Below are 20,588 nucleotides of genomic sequence, written 5' to 3'. Positions count from 1 at the left end.
CTCACATCGTTACAAGCTGAATCCAAACACGGGAAAAGCTCAACACTCCATATTTCCTCTTAATAGAAAAGAAAAGGCTGAAAGTCCAAGCGGGTGGGGAGGGGTGTTGCGGGATGATGTTCAGCTTTCCCTGCGGTTTGAGATCGCTGTATCAGCTCGGCCCAAAGCCGTCTGCTGATCGAATAACAGGAATCAAACTCAAATAAAGGTGAGGGTGGTGGTGGGGAAAAAAGGAAGGACTTGACACGGGACAGAGCGAGGTGAAGCGGCTTGTGTTTCATTAGAATGAACCCGGTCCAAGATAGACCAATTTTCAAAGTGTTAGGTAGTTACTTCCTCTCTGAGGGCTTATATCGGATAACGATAATTCGCCCAGCGTGATGCTGCTGCAGCCGAGGACGAGGGCCTGAACCCGCTAAGTGTTGAAAAAGAGCTGCTTTAAAAGATTCACCGGTTGACGGTTACCTGGCAACATGTAGAGGAGTCAAGAGTTCGAAAAGCTATCCAAAATCAAACCGGTCAGACTTTTACTTTGAGTAAAAATGGCAAAGATTTGGACAAAATTGTAAAAAGAGAAAGAAAAAAAGAGATAAAAAAAGAGAGAGGTTAGCAGTAACTGTGTTTAAAAAGCGAGTCTATCGTCAACACTATCAACAGGCAGAACAGTCAGCTGGCCGGTCACCTTAGCTGGCCGATCGCCTTATCATAATAGTGTAATTACTCCCATTGCAAACGGGTATTGGGATAAAACGAAAGATAATACACGCTGCCTTGGGAGAATGTGCGCCGAATTGTGGGTTTGTTGTCACAGTCTTCATATTACAGGGATTAGAGTAATCTCATTTGTTTTAACAACTCTCTGTTCCTTTTCTTCCACCGAAGCCGGACGATAATCCAAGAACTAATAGCTCAGAGTTAGGAAGGAAAACAGAATCCAATCGTTTGCAGGTTATTTGCTGTATGTTAAATTACATGCAGAAGCACTTCTCACAAGTTTTTGTTGGCAGACCTTCGTTGGCTATTAAACTTGTGCATGTGTATGAGATTGACATGAAACGATAACACTGAGTAAAAATAAATTTCACTGTATTTACACAACACATTACATGGTGTAACTGCCTCTATATAATATGCAGGACAACCACATTTATTTTTCCAGTTGCTTAAATCATGTATCGTATACTTATTATTAGTAGTAATAATAATGGTATTAGCTACGTGTAGTTATTTTTTTATTATTTTGAGAGATATGCTTGTTTCTGAGAGGTTATTGTGCAGAATTTGTCAGGTTATCTGCCATTCGCAGTCAGCTGCTAACAAACATACTATAAAATAGCTTAACTAAGGGTGAGAGGTGGTGCTTCTTCCACGTTCCAGCTCATGAGAGGACATAAGCTGGAACGTGTACTCAAGTCCTCATGAGAGGACGTCAGGAACGTTTAAAATAAAGAACTAAGAATGTAATTTTCTTTGTTTTTGTCTTCAGAAATTGATAAAAACTGCATTTAAAAGAATCTGTAGGCAGAGCAGGGTAATCCAATCCATCCACTGATATTTTGTCTGATTATATCACAGATTTAATGCTATAAAAAAGCATCGACAATGCTCGGTTTTTGGGCGTCATCATGCTTCGTGGTAGAGCAGGTGCCTCAAAATCCTCCTGGGATTTCATTCCCAAACTCGGGAGACTTTTTTCATTTCACAAACAGAAAAAAAAAGTTTTTAATTTACCTCAAACTTGCAAGGGAGACTTCACTTCAACGAGACACATCCAAGCATTTTATGAACCTAAAATCCCCAGAGACCCTGAGCCAACAAGAGTGACGGGTTCTTGCCCCTTTAGTTTCGTGTTTTTATTTTTCCAACTATTTCCAAACAGATGAATTTATCTTTCATGCAAAGTGTAGGCTCCTTTATTTAACTCAGCTGACCACCATTGCACAGCAACCGGTCTGTCAGGGTCAGTGCTTTGTCACTGTATGAATTTATGACCCATACAGTATCCAGGCTTGCTCTGGCACTTTCTCACGTATCGCTTTACAAGAACTTTAAAAAAATTAGGAACGTGATCAGAGAATGTTTCTGTTGTGTCGTAAAGGGAACTTTTAAACCCTATATATATTGTGAAAACCAGCCCATGCCTACTCCTAACCTTTGTTGCATCCGCAGCATCGCTGTAGAAAGGGTGAAAATTACAGGTAGTTTCCTAAAAAAAAAAAAAAAAAAAAAAAGTGGGAATAGCTTGTTTCAGCCCATTAAAATCACAGGTTATTGTGTTTCCATGACACTCTCATTCAGACCGTAATAGCTACCTGCAGCTTAAGTTTTGCCCGCAACAAGCCCACCATTTGCTGCTTGCACATTTCACTCACATTACAGAGCGGGTTAATCCATCTCTGAATAAATCCTGATCACTCTGAACCTTTCTGTTTTCCCCCTCGGGAACAAGCGTAGGTTAATAGGTTTTATTAGCCCGGGCAGTGTGCAAACACAAACAGAAGTGTTTTTACTTCATCAAGTATAACCCTGCTGGGATTAAATAGCAAGTTTGCCTCAGAGGTACAATTAAGAGACGCTAAAAAGAGTTCCTTTGAGCGCGGAGTTGAGGGAAGAGTCTCTGCTGCACAGTAGCAGCCAGTGAAGCGCTGCCGCTTTTTTTTCTTCTTTTTCTCCCCCCCCTCTGGCATTTTCAAATTACCTATTGATGAGTGGGCTCCCCGGCTGGGACGGGGTGGGGGGGGATGCGAGAGGAGGGGTGATGTCTGGTTCACTTTTAAGATGTCTCCAAGAAGCAGGCCTGTGGTTAGATCTAAAGCGATACTTATGCAACAGAAGCTTGCCTTTCTCAAATACATATACGGTTTCCCTTGCAAATTATCCGAGATTTTCTTCAGAGGTGGGGGGGTGAAGTTTTCCGCCTGCAGTCCTCGGATATTTACCCCTTTCGCTTTTGATCGTGTTGACTTGGGTCCCTTTGCCTTTTTTTTTTTTTTTCTTTTTCTTCTTTTTTTATTTTTTATTATTCTTTACTGTTCCTGCACAACTTTATTGAACAATAATTGCTACCCATGACTTAATTGTCTATACGTAATTAGGTTTGTAAGAGAGAAAATAGGCAGTTAAATGTTCCCCAGAGAGGCAGTGGCGGTTGAGTGGGTGCCACACGTGTTGTCGATTATTCTGCCCCTCTCCATCTGATCTGCCAGTATGAGGAGATATAATAAAAGAAAAATGGATTTCGAAGCGATTTAATGAGAAGTGCCTGACGCAATGTGCCAAGACAAATTTTAATGATCCTCTGTCTTTGCTTAATTAGAAATCTTTGCCAGCTCAGTTTATTGCTGTGGATAAAAAGCTGGGTCTTGAATTAAAAGTGTCCCCGATAAGCAGCAATGTGCAGACAGAGTGGAAAAAAAACAAACAAACAAACAAACAAACAAAGGGGGGGTTTGATGAAAACAGACTGTCGCTGGACCAAACGAAACACGACAACAGAAGGAGTTGAAAACGTGATCTTATTTAAACGGATTTACTAGGAGCTTTTAAAGTGAAGCGAAGATGAAACTTCATTGGGAATTTTAACGAAGCGATTCAAGGAAAACTACTTGCGGTGCCACTTGCAATTGTCATGATATGTTAAACATACCAAATCATGTTTTTCTTTTTTTGTTTAGGGGGACTGAGTTTTTTTGGGCCTGACATTAAATAACAAGCGGCAATGCCTTTACATTTAAACTAATTATCACTTTCATCACCTTCCCTTCAAAGTGTCTCTACCTGAAATCCGCAGAGATCTACACTTGAATGCACCGCAGCAGGCTCTTCTTCCCTTGTCCTCTCGTGCCCCAGTGAGTCGCCGAAAGGTCAGAGGGGGTTAGAGCGTTAATAGGTGGCGGTGATTGTTAAAAGCCCTCTCTCTCTCTCTTTCTCCACATTCCCTGCAGCCTGCTTCTGTGCGGAGCAGCTGTGGCTGACCACGGAGCGACTTCTGCAAAACATCTTTTACGCGTTTGATTTGGACAAGGCGAGCGAAGGCTGCGGAGCGGAGCAGGTAGGCAGACATGTGGTGGTCTTGCATCAGGAGAAAATATTTGCTTCCTTCAATTTGGGAAAAAAATAATCCATGCAATATGGTTAATTTTGCAACCTTTAAGTAGACTCTGTAAAAGAGCTGTCACAGCAGATTAAAGTAAATCTACAGGAAGGGGTGGAGGGGGTCTTAAGTGAAACATGCAAGTTGGCCTTCCCAGGTAGCTTCTGCTCCTGTTCAGGAGTTATTTTTGTCCCCTAATTTCAAACAGAGAAACGAGGGGATTAAAAAGTATCCGAGGCGAGGAATTATTTTTAGACGTCCAATAAAAATCAGAACAAAGTGGTTGTTCTAAATCCGAGTTTATGATGAGTTTGCTCAGTTCCGAATTTCCGTCAGCCGGTTCAAGCCGCTGCGGTGCGGGAGGAAATCTAAACAGATTAATTGATGACAGCAGAGCGACCGAGCAGCTTTAGGAAGTGATTACAGATTCCTCTTGGCAGCCTAATCAATACTGTATTCCCAACAGAGACACATAAACCCACACACAGCCCAGTAATCCCCACATCTTGTTCCAATGCTCAACTGTAAACCCCCTTGCGCAGCGGCTGTTTACGTCTGTCAAAAATATCACCCCTGCCTTTGTTTTTGGTTTTGAAATGGCATCGCTCTCTAAATCTAAGGGTACGTTGCACAAACATGTCATCTCCCTCTTCCAGGAATATTTATAAACACTGCATATAAGTAAATACTGGAATCTCTCAGTGCAGATTTAATTTTTTTTTTTTTGGTCACTTGTCAAAAAGTCTTGATGACGGTTGGGTCTCTCTCTTCCACCGCTCAAAAAATTGATGGCTCAAAAAATTGATGGCGGTGACCTCGGCTGATCCTCGTCTGGATTCAAATCCTTCAAGATCTTCAGGTCCAAGATCTTTATCCTCATCACAGAAGTTATCCACATCTCAGCAGCTGACCTCCCCCCCACCCCCAACCGAGTACTTTCCGTGACCCCGAGCCCCGCAACCGATCTGTTTCCAGAAGAGAATCGGTGACCGGCAAACGTAGGTACTCACCCCAGAAGAAGTTTTGCTGACATGGTGTCACTGTGCTGAAGAGGCTGTTAGATGCCATGGCTGCCTCTGGTTCCAGCAAGCCCCACTTTTGTTCCTCTGCGGTTTCTGTGACCCTCGACACGTCCTAAACCAAGAGCACGCAGCGTGTCATGAAGGCGGAAAAAAAATGGAAAAGCCATCCACAAGACATGCTTCTACGTATCAACTATTTGGATGACCACAAGTAACGACCAGGTTTGGTTTTATAGAGAAAAAAAAAAATTGCAGAGGCAAAATATCGCTTTTGCGGATAGATCAGATGGTGTCGGACTGGCTTGCCTGGCCAGTGTGGTTGGAACGTACTTACTTGCTTAGCGCCGTCCTTGTGACTGGTGTTGGCCCGTGACGATTAACCATTTACACTCCAGGTCGCCCTCAGACACCAACCCCGAGCCGCACGTCTGTGGTTCTGTGGTTGTTGGGGAGGCGAGCAGAGCCCTCACACAACCCAAAAGGCACCAGCTTTAAAACTCGTCTCTTTCCTGCCCTCCATGCGGCGTCACTGGAGACCCTGGGTCACATGCCCGCCGACGTCATCACGGCACAGCAGCTGAGTGGGACAGCCTACCGTTGCAGCTTGTCTTGCCTCTTGCCTCCCCTTCCAAGAGTTTTTTCCTCTCCCCTCCTTCTCCCACCACGCGTGATCCGGCAGCGTTTTCCAGGCTCTCTTGGGACCCGGTTCCTGACGCTCCCATGAGTCAGGAAGCTTCAGTGGGGGCCAGCTTGCTCAACCGCCCATGCTCCTCTCGGCATATGGGCAACAGTGACTCTCTCTGCCTTGCTCTCCCTTCACTCATTCAGCCCCCCTTCCCCTCCTTCTCTCCTTCCCGTCTATGTCTCTCTCTGTGACTCCGCTGCTCCTTCCCTCAACTCGTTTAACAGGCTGCCGTGCTGCTCCTGTCTGCCTTTGAGCAGGGAGAGCTGAACTTGGTAAGATTTGAGGGTGTGAGTGAAGAGCGAAAGGCTGGCTTGCTGGCTGGCGGTGTGAAGCTGGGTGTGTGTGACTGAGTGTGTTTGTCTGTGTAAGCATGTGCAGCAGGAGAGAGAAAAAGCGTGTGGAAAGCGGAGGTGTTATGACACTCGGCCGAGGAGACTTGCCTGAAATTTCCTGTTTTCTCCCGTCTCGAATATCGCTGCGCCGCAGACAGCACTTCGTGTTATTGCGTCACGCTCCATTGGCATGCGTTTGTACATGTGCATTTGCATCCAAGGCAATGCACTGACCCGTCACTAGCCTCCACTAAAGAGAAGGACCGGGACGATTCCTGTAAGAGGCCATGCATCGCGGCCACCTGTCCTCTCGCTGAGATGGCTTCACGTCACACGATCTTGTGAACAATCGGACACACACACACAAAAACACCCACGCGAATGCAGACACCCTGAAAACCTCCCTCCGTGCCAACAACCAGTGATTAATCACAGGATAATTCCCTTGAAGGCACAAGCCGTACACATGCTTGCACGCCACAGAGACGGTTGGGCTTTTGATCAGAAATCAGAGGTGTGAGTTCTGACAGATCATAAAAGGAGGTGAGATGTTGGTGGAGAACCAAAAGAATGAGTGGTATGAAGATCGTCGAGATAAAAGGTTGGCATCACATCGTGTCACCAAACCGTAAAAAGTCAGAGAGATAATTGGCATTGTTGTAGTGATTAATAATTGCATACATCTGCCAAAACAGTTATGAGGTGTGATAGTAGTTTGCAAATAAAAGTCTTTGTCATGTTGCAACCGCAACTTTTAATACATGGGAGAATTTTACCTGACAGATCAACACAATGTGCCACATAATTGCTCAGTCTTGAAAGACTGTGTGTGCCTGCATTCAGCATGTTTCTCTCACAGTGCAGTTAATCGCGTTCCATCCTTCATTGGGTACAGACGGAGCACTAGATGTTCTGTGAACGCCTCAGAGGTTTGTTTCAGGACGTTAATGAACGAACAGCATCATAAAGATCGAGAAACACAAAAGGCAGGTGGGGAATAAAGTGCTGATTAAGATTAAAGAAGCATTGAGTGATAAAATATTTCCCTCAAACTTCAACATAGAACATCTTTCAAGCCAAAAGTGAAAGATGCCCACGGTAACTCTGGAGGAGCTGCAGAGTTCCACAACCTTTGAGGAAGAATGTATTAGCAGGGCAATGTTATAGCAGTGCACTCCACAAATCTAGTCTTTATGGAAGAGTGGAAGGAAGAAAATCAACACTGGAGGAAAGCCAAAAAGAGTAACAGCTAACCAGAGCTGGAAGAATGTACCTGGGTAAAACAAAACCAAAAAAAATTACTTTGCAAAATGGCAGAAAAATGCATTGGATATCATGCTAAACAGACCATAGCCTTGATGAAGGATGGTGGTGTTAGCATCATGGTAGGGAAACCTTTTAGCAAAGCTGAGGTTCACCTTCTTGGAGTGAAACAAAGTCAGATTTTTCCTTTTGTTTGACAATTATGCAATACTTGTATTGAGCTGTCGCATAAAATCTCAATACATTGAGCTTTGTGGTTTTAAATTCATAAAATGGAAGAGAAAAAAAGTTTTTAGCGAATTTTCTTTAAAAAATGCCAGGGAGAACTTGTTGTATTTGGGTGATTGAATTTTATATGACTAATTGAGTTTGAGGTATTTTCATACAGTTTCAAGAAATACTCAAACATATATTGAGTACAATATGTTTGTTGATTACAAACATATATTGTAATCAACAAATCCAGTACCAGTAGTTAAGATACGTCTTTGTACAATTTTATTTATTTATTTTTCTACATCAGATTTGGAAATAACTCTGGTAAAAAAAAAACATTGTATGATTGAAATAATGTACATTCTATACTTCAATGGTTTTTAAAATAATTGTTCACCAAGAAAAAAACTCAACATTTAAAATAAATTAATAAATAAAGAAAAAAGATTTTCGTCATTTCAGTTCAGTAGACATTCGGAATCGAAGGTATTTATGAAAGACAAGGTTTAAAATGTTCTGCTTTTATAACCGCTGGAGTTTCCACCGTAGCGTTCCTTTGGTCCAAAGTCCTTTTAATGAGATGCCAGAGAAACTGGCAGAACAACCAATTTTCTCTGGCCAAGTGAAGCATAAAGTAGCACACCTGCTTCCAGAAAAACATGAGCAGTTTTAATATGGAAAGTAAAGAAGCACCACCCATCACTCCAATGAAGGTTTTCAAAACTACAAGCAGCATAAAAAGTCGAGCAGCAAACTACATGTTGGCTACATGAGCAGACAGCCCTACAAACTAACCATTAACTTGCATTACTGCAAAACAGAGAGACGTTGTCTTTTCCACTATAAGAAATGTACTAACTATGTTATTTAGAGTTTTACTGTAGTCTATATAAAAACAACTGTATGTGGTTTCAAAAAGTGTAATAATTAGTAAATTAAATCATTTTAGCAGCAGTTGTTTTACATTTTGGTGGTGGAATGCATGGTGAAACTCAAAGATGTCATCCCATGAGAATCTTATCATTTTCAGATATTTTTAGTGCTACATGTGATTATTTACAACTTGCGTTGTTTTAAAAAGTAGCATATTTGTGCAGCGGTAACGCCTCCGAAAAATAAAACCGCCTCACCAGTAAACGACGCGTCGGCTTTAGTTTGCACTCATTTTTTTTTTTTCTTTTACGAACATGCGTGTAAATAAAATAAATGCTTTTTTATTTTCAGTCTCATTTCTTCCATCACTGACCTCGCTGTAGGTTTATAAAAATAAATAAATAAATAAATTCAGCAGCACAACAGCGTTTCCACAAGCCTTTACCGCCTTCCTTATTTTTGTGCAGTGAAACGTTTGCCTTGGCTCGCTGCTTTGTAAATATTTGCCGTCTAAAACAAGAACATGCCTCTTGAGCTGCAGCGCATGCTTCAGAATCCTCCGGGAAAGGCAATCTGAATCCTGGAAAACAAACCGAGCACCATATAGGAAACACCCATCACCTATTTCCATTTTAAAAAGATTTTATCGACCACGTCACTTTAGCACTTCATCTTTTCTCTAGATAGAAGACAAAAAAAAAAAAAAAAAATCCTACTTAATGATTGTTGCACATTTTAGATCTGGCAGGAACGCAGGCCGGCCGCGTTTAAGGATCGGCTTGGTTCGTGATTCTGAGGTTTCTCAAGAATAATGTTTAAGGTCACGTCTAAACATTTTTAAGGTTACTGCAAACGGATGCTTTTTCTGTCAGAAGCGCTAAACTTTCGGACAAAGTCCAGCACCGGCATGAGGTCGGCGGAGCCACGATAAATTACGTGCAGTTTGATGGGGGTGTAATTTGCCCGACGTGATTGAGCCCCGAGACGCAGAATGAAAAAATAAAGCATAAATGTCAACTGCATGGCAGGAAACATTACTTCTTGGGTGGCACGGCATGCGATAAACATCCTTGATGGTGAAAATCTCAGCTGTAATGATGCTGCGCAGTCTCAAGTATCACTGCACGGATTCTTAAAAAACTGAACAGATTCTATCTGAGGTGAACCAAGCATGTTTTTTTTCCTCGAGATACAGTCGCGGAGTTTAGATAAAGTCGGCCAAATATTGTCTTACTTGCAAAACTGTCGGGAAGGTCAGTGGTTCAGCCCCCTGAAGAAAACTCCAGCACCGAGAGCTGAAATTAAACTGCTTACAATATCAGACTTTGTTCTTGTAATGTTTCAAACATCTATTTTCTTTCCTTGAATAGATAAATGTAGTTTGAAAAGCTGCATGGTAAAAAAAAAATAAAAAAGTATTTGCCCCTTTGTTTTTCCTTTTTTTTGCCTCACTTAGATCCTTCAGATCATCAAATGAATTTTAATATCAAACAAAGAAGACGTTTTCAGAAGGCAGTTGTATTATTAAAGGAAAATGTTAAATCCAATCAAATCTGGTTCTGTGTGAAAATGTAAATGTCACCTAATGCTACGATTGGTCAGATTGTGCAACACCTCTGACACCAGGGAGGAAGTTTTTCACATGTCATTGGAGGGTTTATAAGCATAAACAGTTTATTCCATGCATCTCTCAGCTGGATTTAATACTAGACTTTGACTAGACCACTTTTTTCTTTTTTTTAAAAATCACTCAGAGGTTGGCTTGTTGATGTACGTTAGATCATTATTCTGCTGCCAAACCCAAGTGTGCTTCAGTAAATTATCCTTCAAGATTTTCTGGTAGAGAACAAAATTCCTGGCTCCATCAGTCACACTAGGTTGTCCAGGTCGTGAATCATCAACGTAATCCCAGACCATCACTCTTCCACCGCCATGTATGAATGTGGATGCAGTTCTCCGTTTCTAAATGTCTTGGAGATGACCTTGTAAACCTTTCTGGACTGAAACGTGTCATTCACTTCATTTCTAGTCTTTTCTTAAATTTCTTTAGACTGAGTTCTGGTGTGTTAACCTAATTTGTGTTGTTAGCTTAGCAATTTTTAAATCTAGCAATAATTTGGCCTGCATGATTCCCCTGAAACTTCTGACTCAGCAAGTTAGCGAGGCATGATTTTTTTCGCTAAGCGATCAGTTGTTTCAGACAACTTTTTTTACCTCCACAATTAAAATTGTAATTTTAAAACTGCTTTTCAAGCTTACTCAGATGATCTAATATTATATTTGACAATGATCTAAAACACAAAAAGAAAAAAAAAACAATGAAGAAAACTGCAAGGGGGGCCAATGCCCTCACAGCGTTGTAACTGTCCAGCTACAAAGTATAAGCAGATGAGAAATGATTTTACAGTTTCTCATGAAATAATAATCATAATAAAAACAAAAATCCTTTCAAGGCCTTGCTGCCAGTTGAAGACTTCAAACTGCTGCAGAGACATTTTCCTAATTTATGTACATTTCGCTGTCAAAAAAAATAATTTTATGTGAGGCTAATAACGTTAAAGTCTGGAATCTGATGCGGAATATAATATTTCATTCATTACTGGCTCTCCACCGGTGGCCGTATACCACTCTGGCTGTATTTGTCTGTGCGGTGCTGAAGAGCTTGGCCATCCTCAGAGCTCTGACCAAGGTCTGCCCCGAGGACTGTGGTTGGTGGCCCACCCTGCCAGACACTTTCTCCCTCCTACCACCCAGGACCACACACACCTTTTCAAAACGGACTCACTTTATTATCACAAGCTCTCCCGGTAACATAATAGAAGTATCATGTGCTGGAACATGCTTGAAAATTACGCGGGCTATTAGTGCGGTGCGCGCGTGCGTGCAAAACACGGGCCGCTCCTTTCCTTCGCTTTGTCACAGGAGATGTCCTTCACAAGACGACGGCTGTTTTCACAGAAAATTAGCTCTTGGATGGGAGCATTTCTGGAAAAATATTGGAGGATAATGATACCTCAGATGAGTTAAAATTAACTCGCTCCTGGTGCCGTGAAGCGGCGCTCGCCGTGAAGGCTAAAAATGACGCGACGCAATTAGCCGAGGGCAGACGTTACACGCCGAGGAGTTGCAGCATCAGGAGAGGAAGGGCTTATTAATAGACGTTTTTTGGCTTGCGTTGTGTACTTTCTCTGGCGGGGCATCAAAACGGCCCCGGCCGGGCAAACAGGCAGGTACAGTGATTCGCTTTAACAGGCGACATCTGTAAAACGCCAAGGCAGTTTACACTGCGGCCGAGCCTGAATTAACGTGCTTTCATTGGAAACAAACACCACTTGCAATCAGCTTCTGTTGGCCGCCCCTGCCGGCTGGTGTGAGGGTAAATATCTGCCCTGTGCCATCGCCGGGGCCCTGAGCGCCGGGCTGCAGCCGCGGCGTGACGCCCGCTCCGGGTCTCGCGGAAGACGCCGTGTCGCCGGGAGGATGTTGATGTTCTGCGTGAATTGCTTGGTGAGGTACTCTTACGGTATTACCTTTAATGAAAGGGAGATATTTTTCCTTCGGGGAGACCAGAAGTCATATCGACGTCTTCCAGGGGAGCCCGGGGCCCTTTCTTGTGGTGTCTGGACAGCTGTTTTTGGAGTCACAGCTTTGAGGGAAAATAAAGTAATAAGGGGAAATGTTTAATATCGAATGGCGCGCGCACAACCTAAACACGCATTAAAAATAGCTCCCGGAGCTGTGATTGCATAAAAGTGCGGCAAAAAAAAAAAAAAAAAAAGAAAAAGAGGAGAGTCAGATCATCGCTAGACGCTGCGATGAGGGGTCTGTGGCTGACCACCGACAGACTGAGCCATGTCGTTTTCTTTTTCTTTTCTTTTTTTTTCTTCTCCCATTTCTCATTTTAATCAAGGACCAGGTCCAGGGTAAACAGTGCCTACCTACACTGCAGTTCAAACAGCGAGGCCCACTGAGACGCTAGCGATGATTTCTAAATGCTCACTGACAAGCGGGTTTAATTTGTGTGCTAAGTAGATGGAGCTAGACGTCTTGCTTTTGGCACCCAAACCCTGCTGCTATTTCTACATCTCTGTGAAACTTCTGTATGGAAAAGAAGAGCAGGCCTCTGCTGGCCCTGCGCAAATTTATTTTGCACCGTCTGTAAAGAAAAAAAAAAGGTGCGAAAAGCATTCAGATGAATTTACCTGTTTATTGCAGTAGCAAAACCGGTCTTTAACAAAATCACCAGTGGCACAATTATTGATTGCTGCACCATCCCTTTAAATGAAACGTTACTGACGCAATTCAGTACTTTACAAATAAACAATTAATTTGTAATATGTGACGCTCTGTTTACGTTGACCACTAAGTTTGACGTGGATCCATATTTATCTTGATGCCGGATAGATGAAGGAGACTAAAGTAAAGAATAAAATAGTTGTAGCCATCTCTTAATACGAACTGTCGGACAATTTCTATACAAAAATGGTTATTTTAGGGTGATGCCAGGAAATCTACCTGGACTAGTTTCAACAATGTGGTTTGGTCAGATGAAAATTAAGAAAAACATGCATCAGCGGTGTAATGCAGAGATAGAAACTGTTCCACTGTAAATTTTTTTAAAGAACAACCCGCACCAGAATGTTCCAAGAGACAGTGGCCGGTACTCGGTTTACCCCCTCTGAACCACCGGAGAAGACTCTGAATTTTCTTTCATTGTCCATCAAATCTATTCAATGGCTTCATGAGCAAAAATCAATTTTTTATTTTACATTTGGTGTGGTTCGCTTTTATACTACAGTGTCAAGTGATTCAAACCCTTTGAAAAACCTGTTCACCCACTCGCCTGTGGTGGCACTGCACCAAAAACTACTGAAGGAAACACCACAAAAACCTCAGAAGACGAGCCATTTCTTCTTCCACTGGCGTTAGACTATTGCATTTGTTTTGGTTGTATTTACCCAGAATGCTCTGCACTGCACTGGGCTTCCTGCTTTTTTGCGGTCTGCTTCGGCGCATTCGAACAGCGCCAAAGTACACTTCGACTGAACGCAGACCTAGGTTTGTCCAAAGTTTGCTTTTTCTGTCCTGCATCAGAGTTTGTTTGCGCATTCACAATTCCCCAAACAAACCGGACTTTCTAGGCAAACAAGCTAAAGTTTGATTAAAGTGGAATAACTTCTTGACCTGCGCACCATGACTGAGGATCTTCCTGCTGGTGGTACTCAGCTCCCCATCCAGATATCTGGTATAGCAAAAACAGCGAGATAACTGCTGGGAACCCTTCATTTGTGTGGTCAGCTGTCAACAGCTGAGACATTTTACAATGGCTCCAAGATCGGGGTCAACAAGGTTCAAGCAGCTCAACTGCCAAGTCAGCGTTATAATTACACTGCTCCGATGATACAGCTCCACTGTAGGGTCGGCAGTCACATGACGCCCCCGGTGACACGATGCCGTCACTCCAGGCAAATGTCAAAAAACAGAAATGGCCCGTGTGTCATGAGTGGCAAGTGCAGGGAAGAATGAATTAATGCAGCGCTGGCCGTGACTCAAACGTGGAGGTCAGAAAAGCCAATCACAACCTGAATGAGCTCACAGATAAGCCGCCCAGAGACACGGCTTGCTTGCTGAAGAGAACAAAGTATGCTTGATAAAAGCAGACAGTTCGCAGGAGAAACAAGCCATTATGCGGGAGGAGTTCGGCACTGTGTCGCTTACAATCGGGCAAACAAAAGGCTCTGTTGTCTCCTCCAGCCGGTGGGTTATTTTTTGTTCTGTGGGGCTTTTGTGATGGATAATTGCTCTCCTCACATGATTTCATAATGCTGTGACTCGTCTTTCAGTCCCCGTGTAACACAATAACAAGATACAGAAAAAAAGAGGCGGAGAGACTGAAATCAGAATTTTTGGAAGTTGTTTAGAAGTGGAGGGTTTTTCTTGGTTGTGGTGTATAATTTTAGAAAGATGTATGAGCGGGACGCCGACTTGAACCAGTCACAATACAGCCCGAAGCACGGGGGAGGCAGGCCGGCGCTCCAGAGTTCACTGCCTGGATTGTTTTATCATTTCAAACAGAGTTGTCTCATTGATTATGTCTGAATATCAAATTCAGATCAGATGGAGCTACTTTAAATCAACCCCGCTTCATACTGAATAAAAGATGACAGCGTCAGCCTCTTGCCATGTAGATTAGGTAACTACTTCTTTATTCACATTAAATAAGCTCTAAATAAAGCAAATTTACGTTTACGGGGGAAATTTATCGCCTGCACTTTTCCAGAGATTAACATGTCTTTCTTCCTGACAGCAGGGTTCCTCTCGAAAATCTAGTACAAATGAGCGCAGACCGTAAAGCGCGTTCTCTCCAGACGGAGCCGACTGCACGTGCGCGAAGGTAACCCCCCGGGGGTGTTATGTATTAGATGCTGGGGAGGTATGCAGCCTTTCTTCTGAGTCAGCAGAGATCAATCCAGGACAAGTCGCAGGAGGAATGCATCCACTACTCACGAAGAAAGCATGCAGCTTCAAACAGAAAGCACTAATCGTGTTATGATAGCGCCAGAGTTTTTAACTACTGAGGAAGCGTGCGGATTCAATTTTCTTCATAAAACGTCGGAGGCGTGCAGTTCTTTAGGCGCTTTTGAGGAAGACAAGGAAAATTAGTTTAAAACGGCTGTCTGCAAGGATGCTAAAGCAGCGTACTCACATTGTGATATAACGAATAAAGAAATGTTTTATTTGGAAAAATACATTTTTAAGTTTGTCTGCAAAAGTTCACTTTTATTCAGGTTTAATTTGCTTCTGCTCAATTCAATTCAATTTAATGCATTTCACGCACAAATTAAGTTCTGCTCAGTTCGAGTTGATGCAAAAAAACCCCCAAAACAACAAACAATTAAGTTGTTCAGCTGTATCCAGTCCAAATTAGTTTAGAGCATTTCACATAAAGGTAAAGAGGATGTGATTCAACTCGCATTATTTGAGTTTATATTGAGTATTATATTTAACATTTAGCTCAGTGTGTCATATCTAAAGCAGTTCCATTCAAGTCCACACAGTTCAGTTCTCCTTCAGTGAACTGAACTGTGTGTTTCAGTTCAGTTTAATCCACTTTGCATTATTATTATTTTCTATGCTGTTTGGGAAAGCTTTGCTGAGAGAAAAGGTACAGCCTGGACAGGCAAATCCAATACAAATGGGCAAACAACCAGGCACACACTCTGTCATGCCAGAGCAACTATGAGAAACCTGTTAAACAAAGTAATGTTTTAGGACTGCGGAAGAAAGCTGGAGTTTCTGAAGAAAACCCACATGAGCACGTGGGGAACATGCAAAGTTTTGAAAATATGAATGAGAACTAAGGTTGCACCGATCGGAGTTTTCTGGCAGATCGTCGAGCCTAACCTGCTGATTCTAATTTTGGCCGATACCAACTTTTTTTTTTGTCTGAAATGTTGCTCAATATAGAAAGAAAGTTTCTGAATTGGCATCAGTGGAGTAACAGTACTGCTAACTGTAAACATGGGCTGGTCTATCACTCAAACCTTTTTCACCGGAGACAGTGGTTGATTTGTAGACTGTTGCAGAGGTAGATAAAATCCGCCAATCATCAAACTCCCAAAATTAAGGATAAATCGGCTGGCTGATAAACCGGTGCACCCCTAATGTGAAAATAATTAGGGAACATTTATTTTAGAACATAAAAATGTTGATTATTGTAAGTAAGTAACCGAAGTACAAGACTGAAACACTTCAGTCAGCGAGTTGGTTGAAGCTCAGTGACAGAGAAACTGTACTGGAACACAAAGGAAACCAATAAAACCAGCACGTTTATGAGTCACAGAATATTTTTGACTGCGATCCACTAAACCTGACTCAATGTCCAAATGTTGGAAATCACAGAAAAAAAAGAAGAAAAAAAGAACAATAACCCCAGCTTTTCACAAGACAATATAAAAGCGAGGGGTCTCGATCTGATGTGACATGTGCACATAAAATCTAGTGTATGTTTTTTGGAGGTTCGCTGCTCTTGGATGAGCAACACACTTAAAAACAACCAGAAAACTGATTCATGAGGTCCAACCCGGCACGCAACAACAAGAGCTGCGATCCAGTTCTGTTTACAGAGGACACTCAGTTAAAGTGCAGTCTAAACTTTGAAACCAGTCTTTTTCCCCATCCCTGTAAAAAGAAAAAAAAAAAACGTCTACAGCTGCTTCGCAAACACGAAACGCGTCGCATACAGCTGAAACTCTGAAAGGGGTTCCCGATGCGTGCGCTTTGAAGAACTCAGCACAGTCGCATACTGCGTCGCCCCTCCAAACACCGTTTTTTACCACGGAGCGGTTTCGGGATGTGCAGCTGTGAATTACAATGACTCGCCTTTTTTATTTTTTTTTTTCAGCCCTAAAAACATTCCTGCAGCCTCCAAGATGAAATGCTGGAATCTGAGGCACGATGCTAATTTGAAGACAGAATAAATCTATAAATCTGACTCAGTCTCTTGCCTGGGGACATAAAGCCATGATAATTACAGGTTGACTTTGCAGACACGCAGACATCTCTCATCTGTATTGCTAATAGTATAACCAGCAGGCTGCTACGTGCTCACTCACTGTCTAGCAGAGGGGCTGAGCAGAAGTAAGCTCTAACAATGATATCATTATATCATTTGGTTACAACTACATATTAGTGTGACAGAGATTTATGACAGCTTGGAGAAAATCAACTGCCTTTGGCTTCAAGGAGCGTTTCTGAATGAACATTTTTAAGTGGAAAGCGGAGAAATTGAGATGGCAGCGATGGGTGTTTCGGGATCTTTTAGCTTTCAGATGAAGATGAAAACAAATTTGGGAAAAAAAGAAAGAAAAAAAAACACTCCAGAGTTTTGTTTGTCCCTTGCAAACAAACAGCCCATCCCTTCGCCAGAGAGCGCGGCTATCGGACTAAAATCTGACACAAATTATATCTGATGATCTGGGAGGACAGTGCCGCATCTGGTTCCAGTTAAGGCCTTGTTTTGCTGCGTCCTTCAGACTCGATGGCACGGGCCCGAGCGCTCAAACAAGTCTGAGTTCATACGAGCACACAGACCAACTTGTGGTGCCTGGAAGACTCCCCACAGAGGTCAGCTCTGGGACGCACCGACCCAGGAGACAATGGTTCAGGAGACGGGGGATTGGATCGCCGATGGAGCCCGAGAAAGGAAAAAGAAAGGAGAGGAAAGAAAATCTGATTATGCTTGAAATTTGCCATGTTGAGGTTTTTGTCAAACTGGAATCTTTCTTAAAGAAAAAAAAAAGGTGAAAAACACAAGTATGTCTTTCACGAAAAGGTCTCGTTTTTCTCAGCAATCTGGTACGGCTGAACGAGTTCCACACAGACGACCAATCAGGACGGGTCGGCCCGTTCCAAACCAATCAATCTTGTGCGATGGTTGTTGTGCAACAAGCCTTCACGAGTCCTGTCCTCTAGCAACGGCTCCACCCTGGATTTCTCTCTCTCCTCCTTCGCAACTCTGCGTTTAGGAGAGGAGTTCATCGGAGGCGGTCATATTGTTTCTGCAAGGTCAGACTTTTTTCCGGGTATTTTTGTGGCCTCCTGTTTGCACACCTGGCGGAATTGTGAAAGTTTGTCTTGGGTCATGTGTGTTTACCCACCCCCGGGGCCCCAGAGGTGACCCCCGTCATGCCAACAACTGGAGAGGCCAGCACTTCGCGTGTGGCAATTTCCAAAGTGGCCGGGCTTGGAGCCCGGCCACGCTGCCTTTCAGCTACCCGGCCCCACTCTGGCTGCGCCGGGAGCAGAAAACAGAGGGGTCGGGGGTGTGGAGGGGCGGAAGGGTGCGGAGGCTTTTTGGGACGAGGCGGAGGGGAGGTGTGGGGGACTTGTTGGCAGGGACCTGCGATGTTTTCAGAAGCACAGACTTCTGGCAGCATCACTCAATGTGATGGAGAAAAATGCCTGATGCTAATGAAAGCCAGCAGTGTGCCTCTCCAATTGGACGACAACCCAAAACGCATTATGTAACTGAGATACCGTAAACATTTCAAAATTTTCTCTCAACAAATTATCAGTGTTTATTTTTTTGTTGTTTATTTTTTTTGGTTCCAGGATATATCTGATATTTCTGTGTAACTGAAGGGACCTGAATGTGGGGTGCACTTATTATGTATATATTAAGGGAATTTGGACTATTATGTTTCCCTAATTTGAACAGGAGAGTTAGGATATCTCAGTAAGTTTTGAAGGTGTGACTGTAGAAAATAAAAGTATGAGCTCCAGATGTTGCTACAAGAAAAGAAAGTTTTAAGTGAGAAGCCAATATAAAGTAGTACATAACTTCAAAACAACAATAAAAGTGTAGGAGGAGGTTAAAAAATGCAAAATGTTCTTGCTTTTTTATTCAACTCCTTTGACTCAATCCATCATCTAACAACAGAAAGTGTATGGCAAAGCGATTAAGACAAGGCTGTCCACTTAACCAATGAAAGCTTAAATCAGAGTAGCAACCGTGGTAATTCTGGGAACACCTTAGGGATCCAAAGCTCAAGTTTGGTTGACGGGGCAACTATTTGTTGAGAGGCAACAGCTGAAAAGAAGGCCATAAGGTCTTCTGTTTGTGCTGTGATTACATGAGACCAAAACTGACATTTTCTGACCTTCACGTGTCATTTTGAACATCGCCGTAGAGTAGCGGTTCTCAAAGTGGGCGGTACCGTCCACCCAGGGGGCGTTCAGAGGACGGCAGGAGGCGCTGGCGGAAATTTTTACAAAAGGGGGGCGCCGAGAATCCTTCGGGGGGCGTTTGGTCGAAGGTAAACTTTACACCTTAAATGCACAACGATGCCAGTTTAGACTTTGAGCAACTTGGTAAAACTGTATTGTGTAACATTAAATCATGCTTGACTGCAACTGTATCGATGGCAGCTCTTCTATTGAGTGTTTATAGCTTCTTGGCGCAGCTCCGCTCTCCTGCTACTGGTAGCTTCACCGCATCAGTTTAGCGTTACATCGGCTGATGACGTTGCTGTGATTCACTTTGTCTGGTATTTTTGTACATATGTTTTGGCAGTTCTGTGATCATGTCAAAGCAGCAACTTATATTAAAAAGTGTTTTATTTCCGTTTGAAGGCTGCCCGCTTCCATGGAAGGACAACAGAAAATCGCTCTTATAAACATGTAATTACTAAAATGACGATACCCTCACTGTGTATCCCTCTGAAAAATGAACCCATTTAAATAAAAAAATCCCTCCACAGGTGATACCACGATAGAGAGCGTACATTTTATAGCGTTAACACCGGTGCTGTAAGTGGTCCGGTATGAAACGGGTCGAGGGTGACATAACAACGGTACCACAGCACTTTTAAATTTCAATAATCAGAATACCGAAATTGTTTCCGTTGTTTTAAAAGGTTTATGTCAGTCTGCCTGTTCCCCATCGATACCTCCTGCACCTAAGGGAGTTTAAAAAAAAAACACAAAAAAAACGACGCGCATATTGCGCAAAACTCTGAAACAGGTGAAGCGGGACATGAAACGGACCGACAAACTAGATGTGAATTATGGCAGAAAAACAGAGAATCCGACGCTGAACAGTGAAAAATCAACACATGATGTGAAACACATGACGATTAGGCGGCGCAGCAGGTGATGAGTGAAGATTACTGAGCGTCAATAAACAATAAAATAAATGTAGCAACAGGAAAGAAACTAAAGTGGACAAAGCAATAAACCAAGAGAAGATAATAATAATCAAAGGAAACTAAATGGAAATGAATGAAGAACAAAATGCAAGAACAAACTAAGAAACTAAACTAAATACAAAGGAAGAAACTGGTATGGCAAGACCTTTCGAGCAATAATTAATACATAGGACTGTATGGCAACAATAAACAGACACTATTTCCAGATAAAAGGTAAAATAATATTGTTGAAGTGCCATGGGTTTGTTGAGACCATATCTAGTACTGAGAATAAATATATCTTACAGACCATAACAGTAAAAAACGTATCACTTATTTATGTTTTTAATTAGATTTGATATATTTATTTTTTCAATATTATTTTCCATGTCAGTGTTAATGTCATGAGGCTGATGA

At 42.5% G+C, this 20,588-nt stretch overlaps 1 protein-coding gene across 6 annotated transcripts in view; it reads right to left on the bottom strand.

Annotated features, from left to right (window-relative positions):
- runx2b (RUNX family transcription factor 2b) overlaps positions 1–20,588 on the bottom strand; it is a 99,715-nt gene that overhangs the window by 54,460 nt on the left and 24,667 nt on the right. The window contains exons 1-2 of one of the 6 annotated variants that reach the window (XM_081602173.1): positions 5,450–7,755; positions 5,104–5,227 (exon numbers count right to left, since the gene is read on the bottom strand). The exons of 3 other annotated variants lie outside the window; for them this stretch is intronic. In XM_081602173.1, coding sequence (XP_081458299.1) covers positions 5,104–5,161 — 58 coding nt within the window. In that variant the 5' untranslated portion in view covers positions 5,162–5,227; positions 5,450–7,755. Of the gene's footprint in view, positions 1–5,103; positions 5,228–5,445; positions 7,756–20,588 lie in introns of those variants that run through there. 2 more of the 6 variants (XM_008398274.3, XM_008398273.3) reach the window with 2 other exon arrangements.

This window comes from Poecilia reticulata, chromosome 21 (genome assembly GCF_904066995.2).
Source record: "Poecilia reticulata chromosome 21, P_reticulata-male-v2, whole genome shotgun sequence".
Taxonomy (NCBI): domain Eukaryota; kingdom Metazoa; phylum Chordata; class Actinopteri; order Cyprinodontiformes; family Poeciliidae; genus Poecilia; species Poecilia reticulata.
The sequence above is the reverse complement of the archived record's forward strand: the minus strand, read 5'-3'. Positions and strand labels throughout refer to the sequence as shown.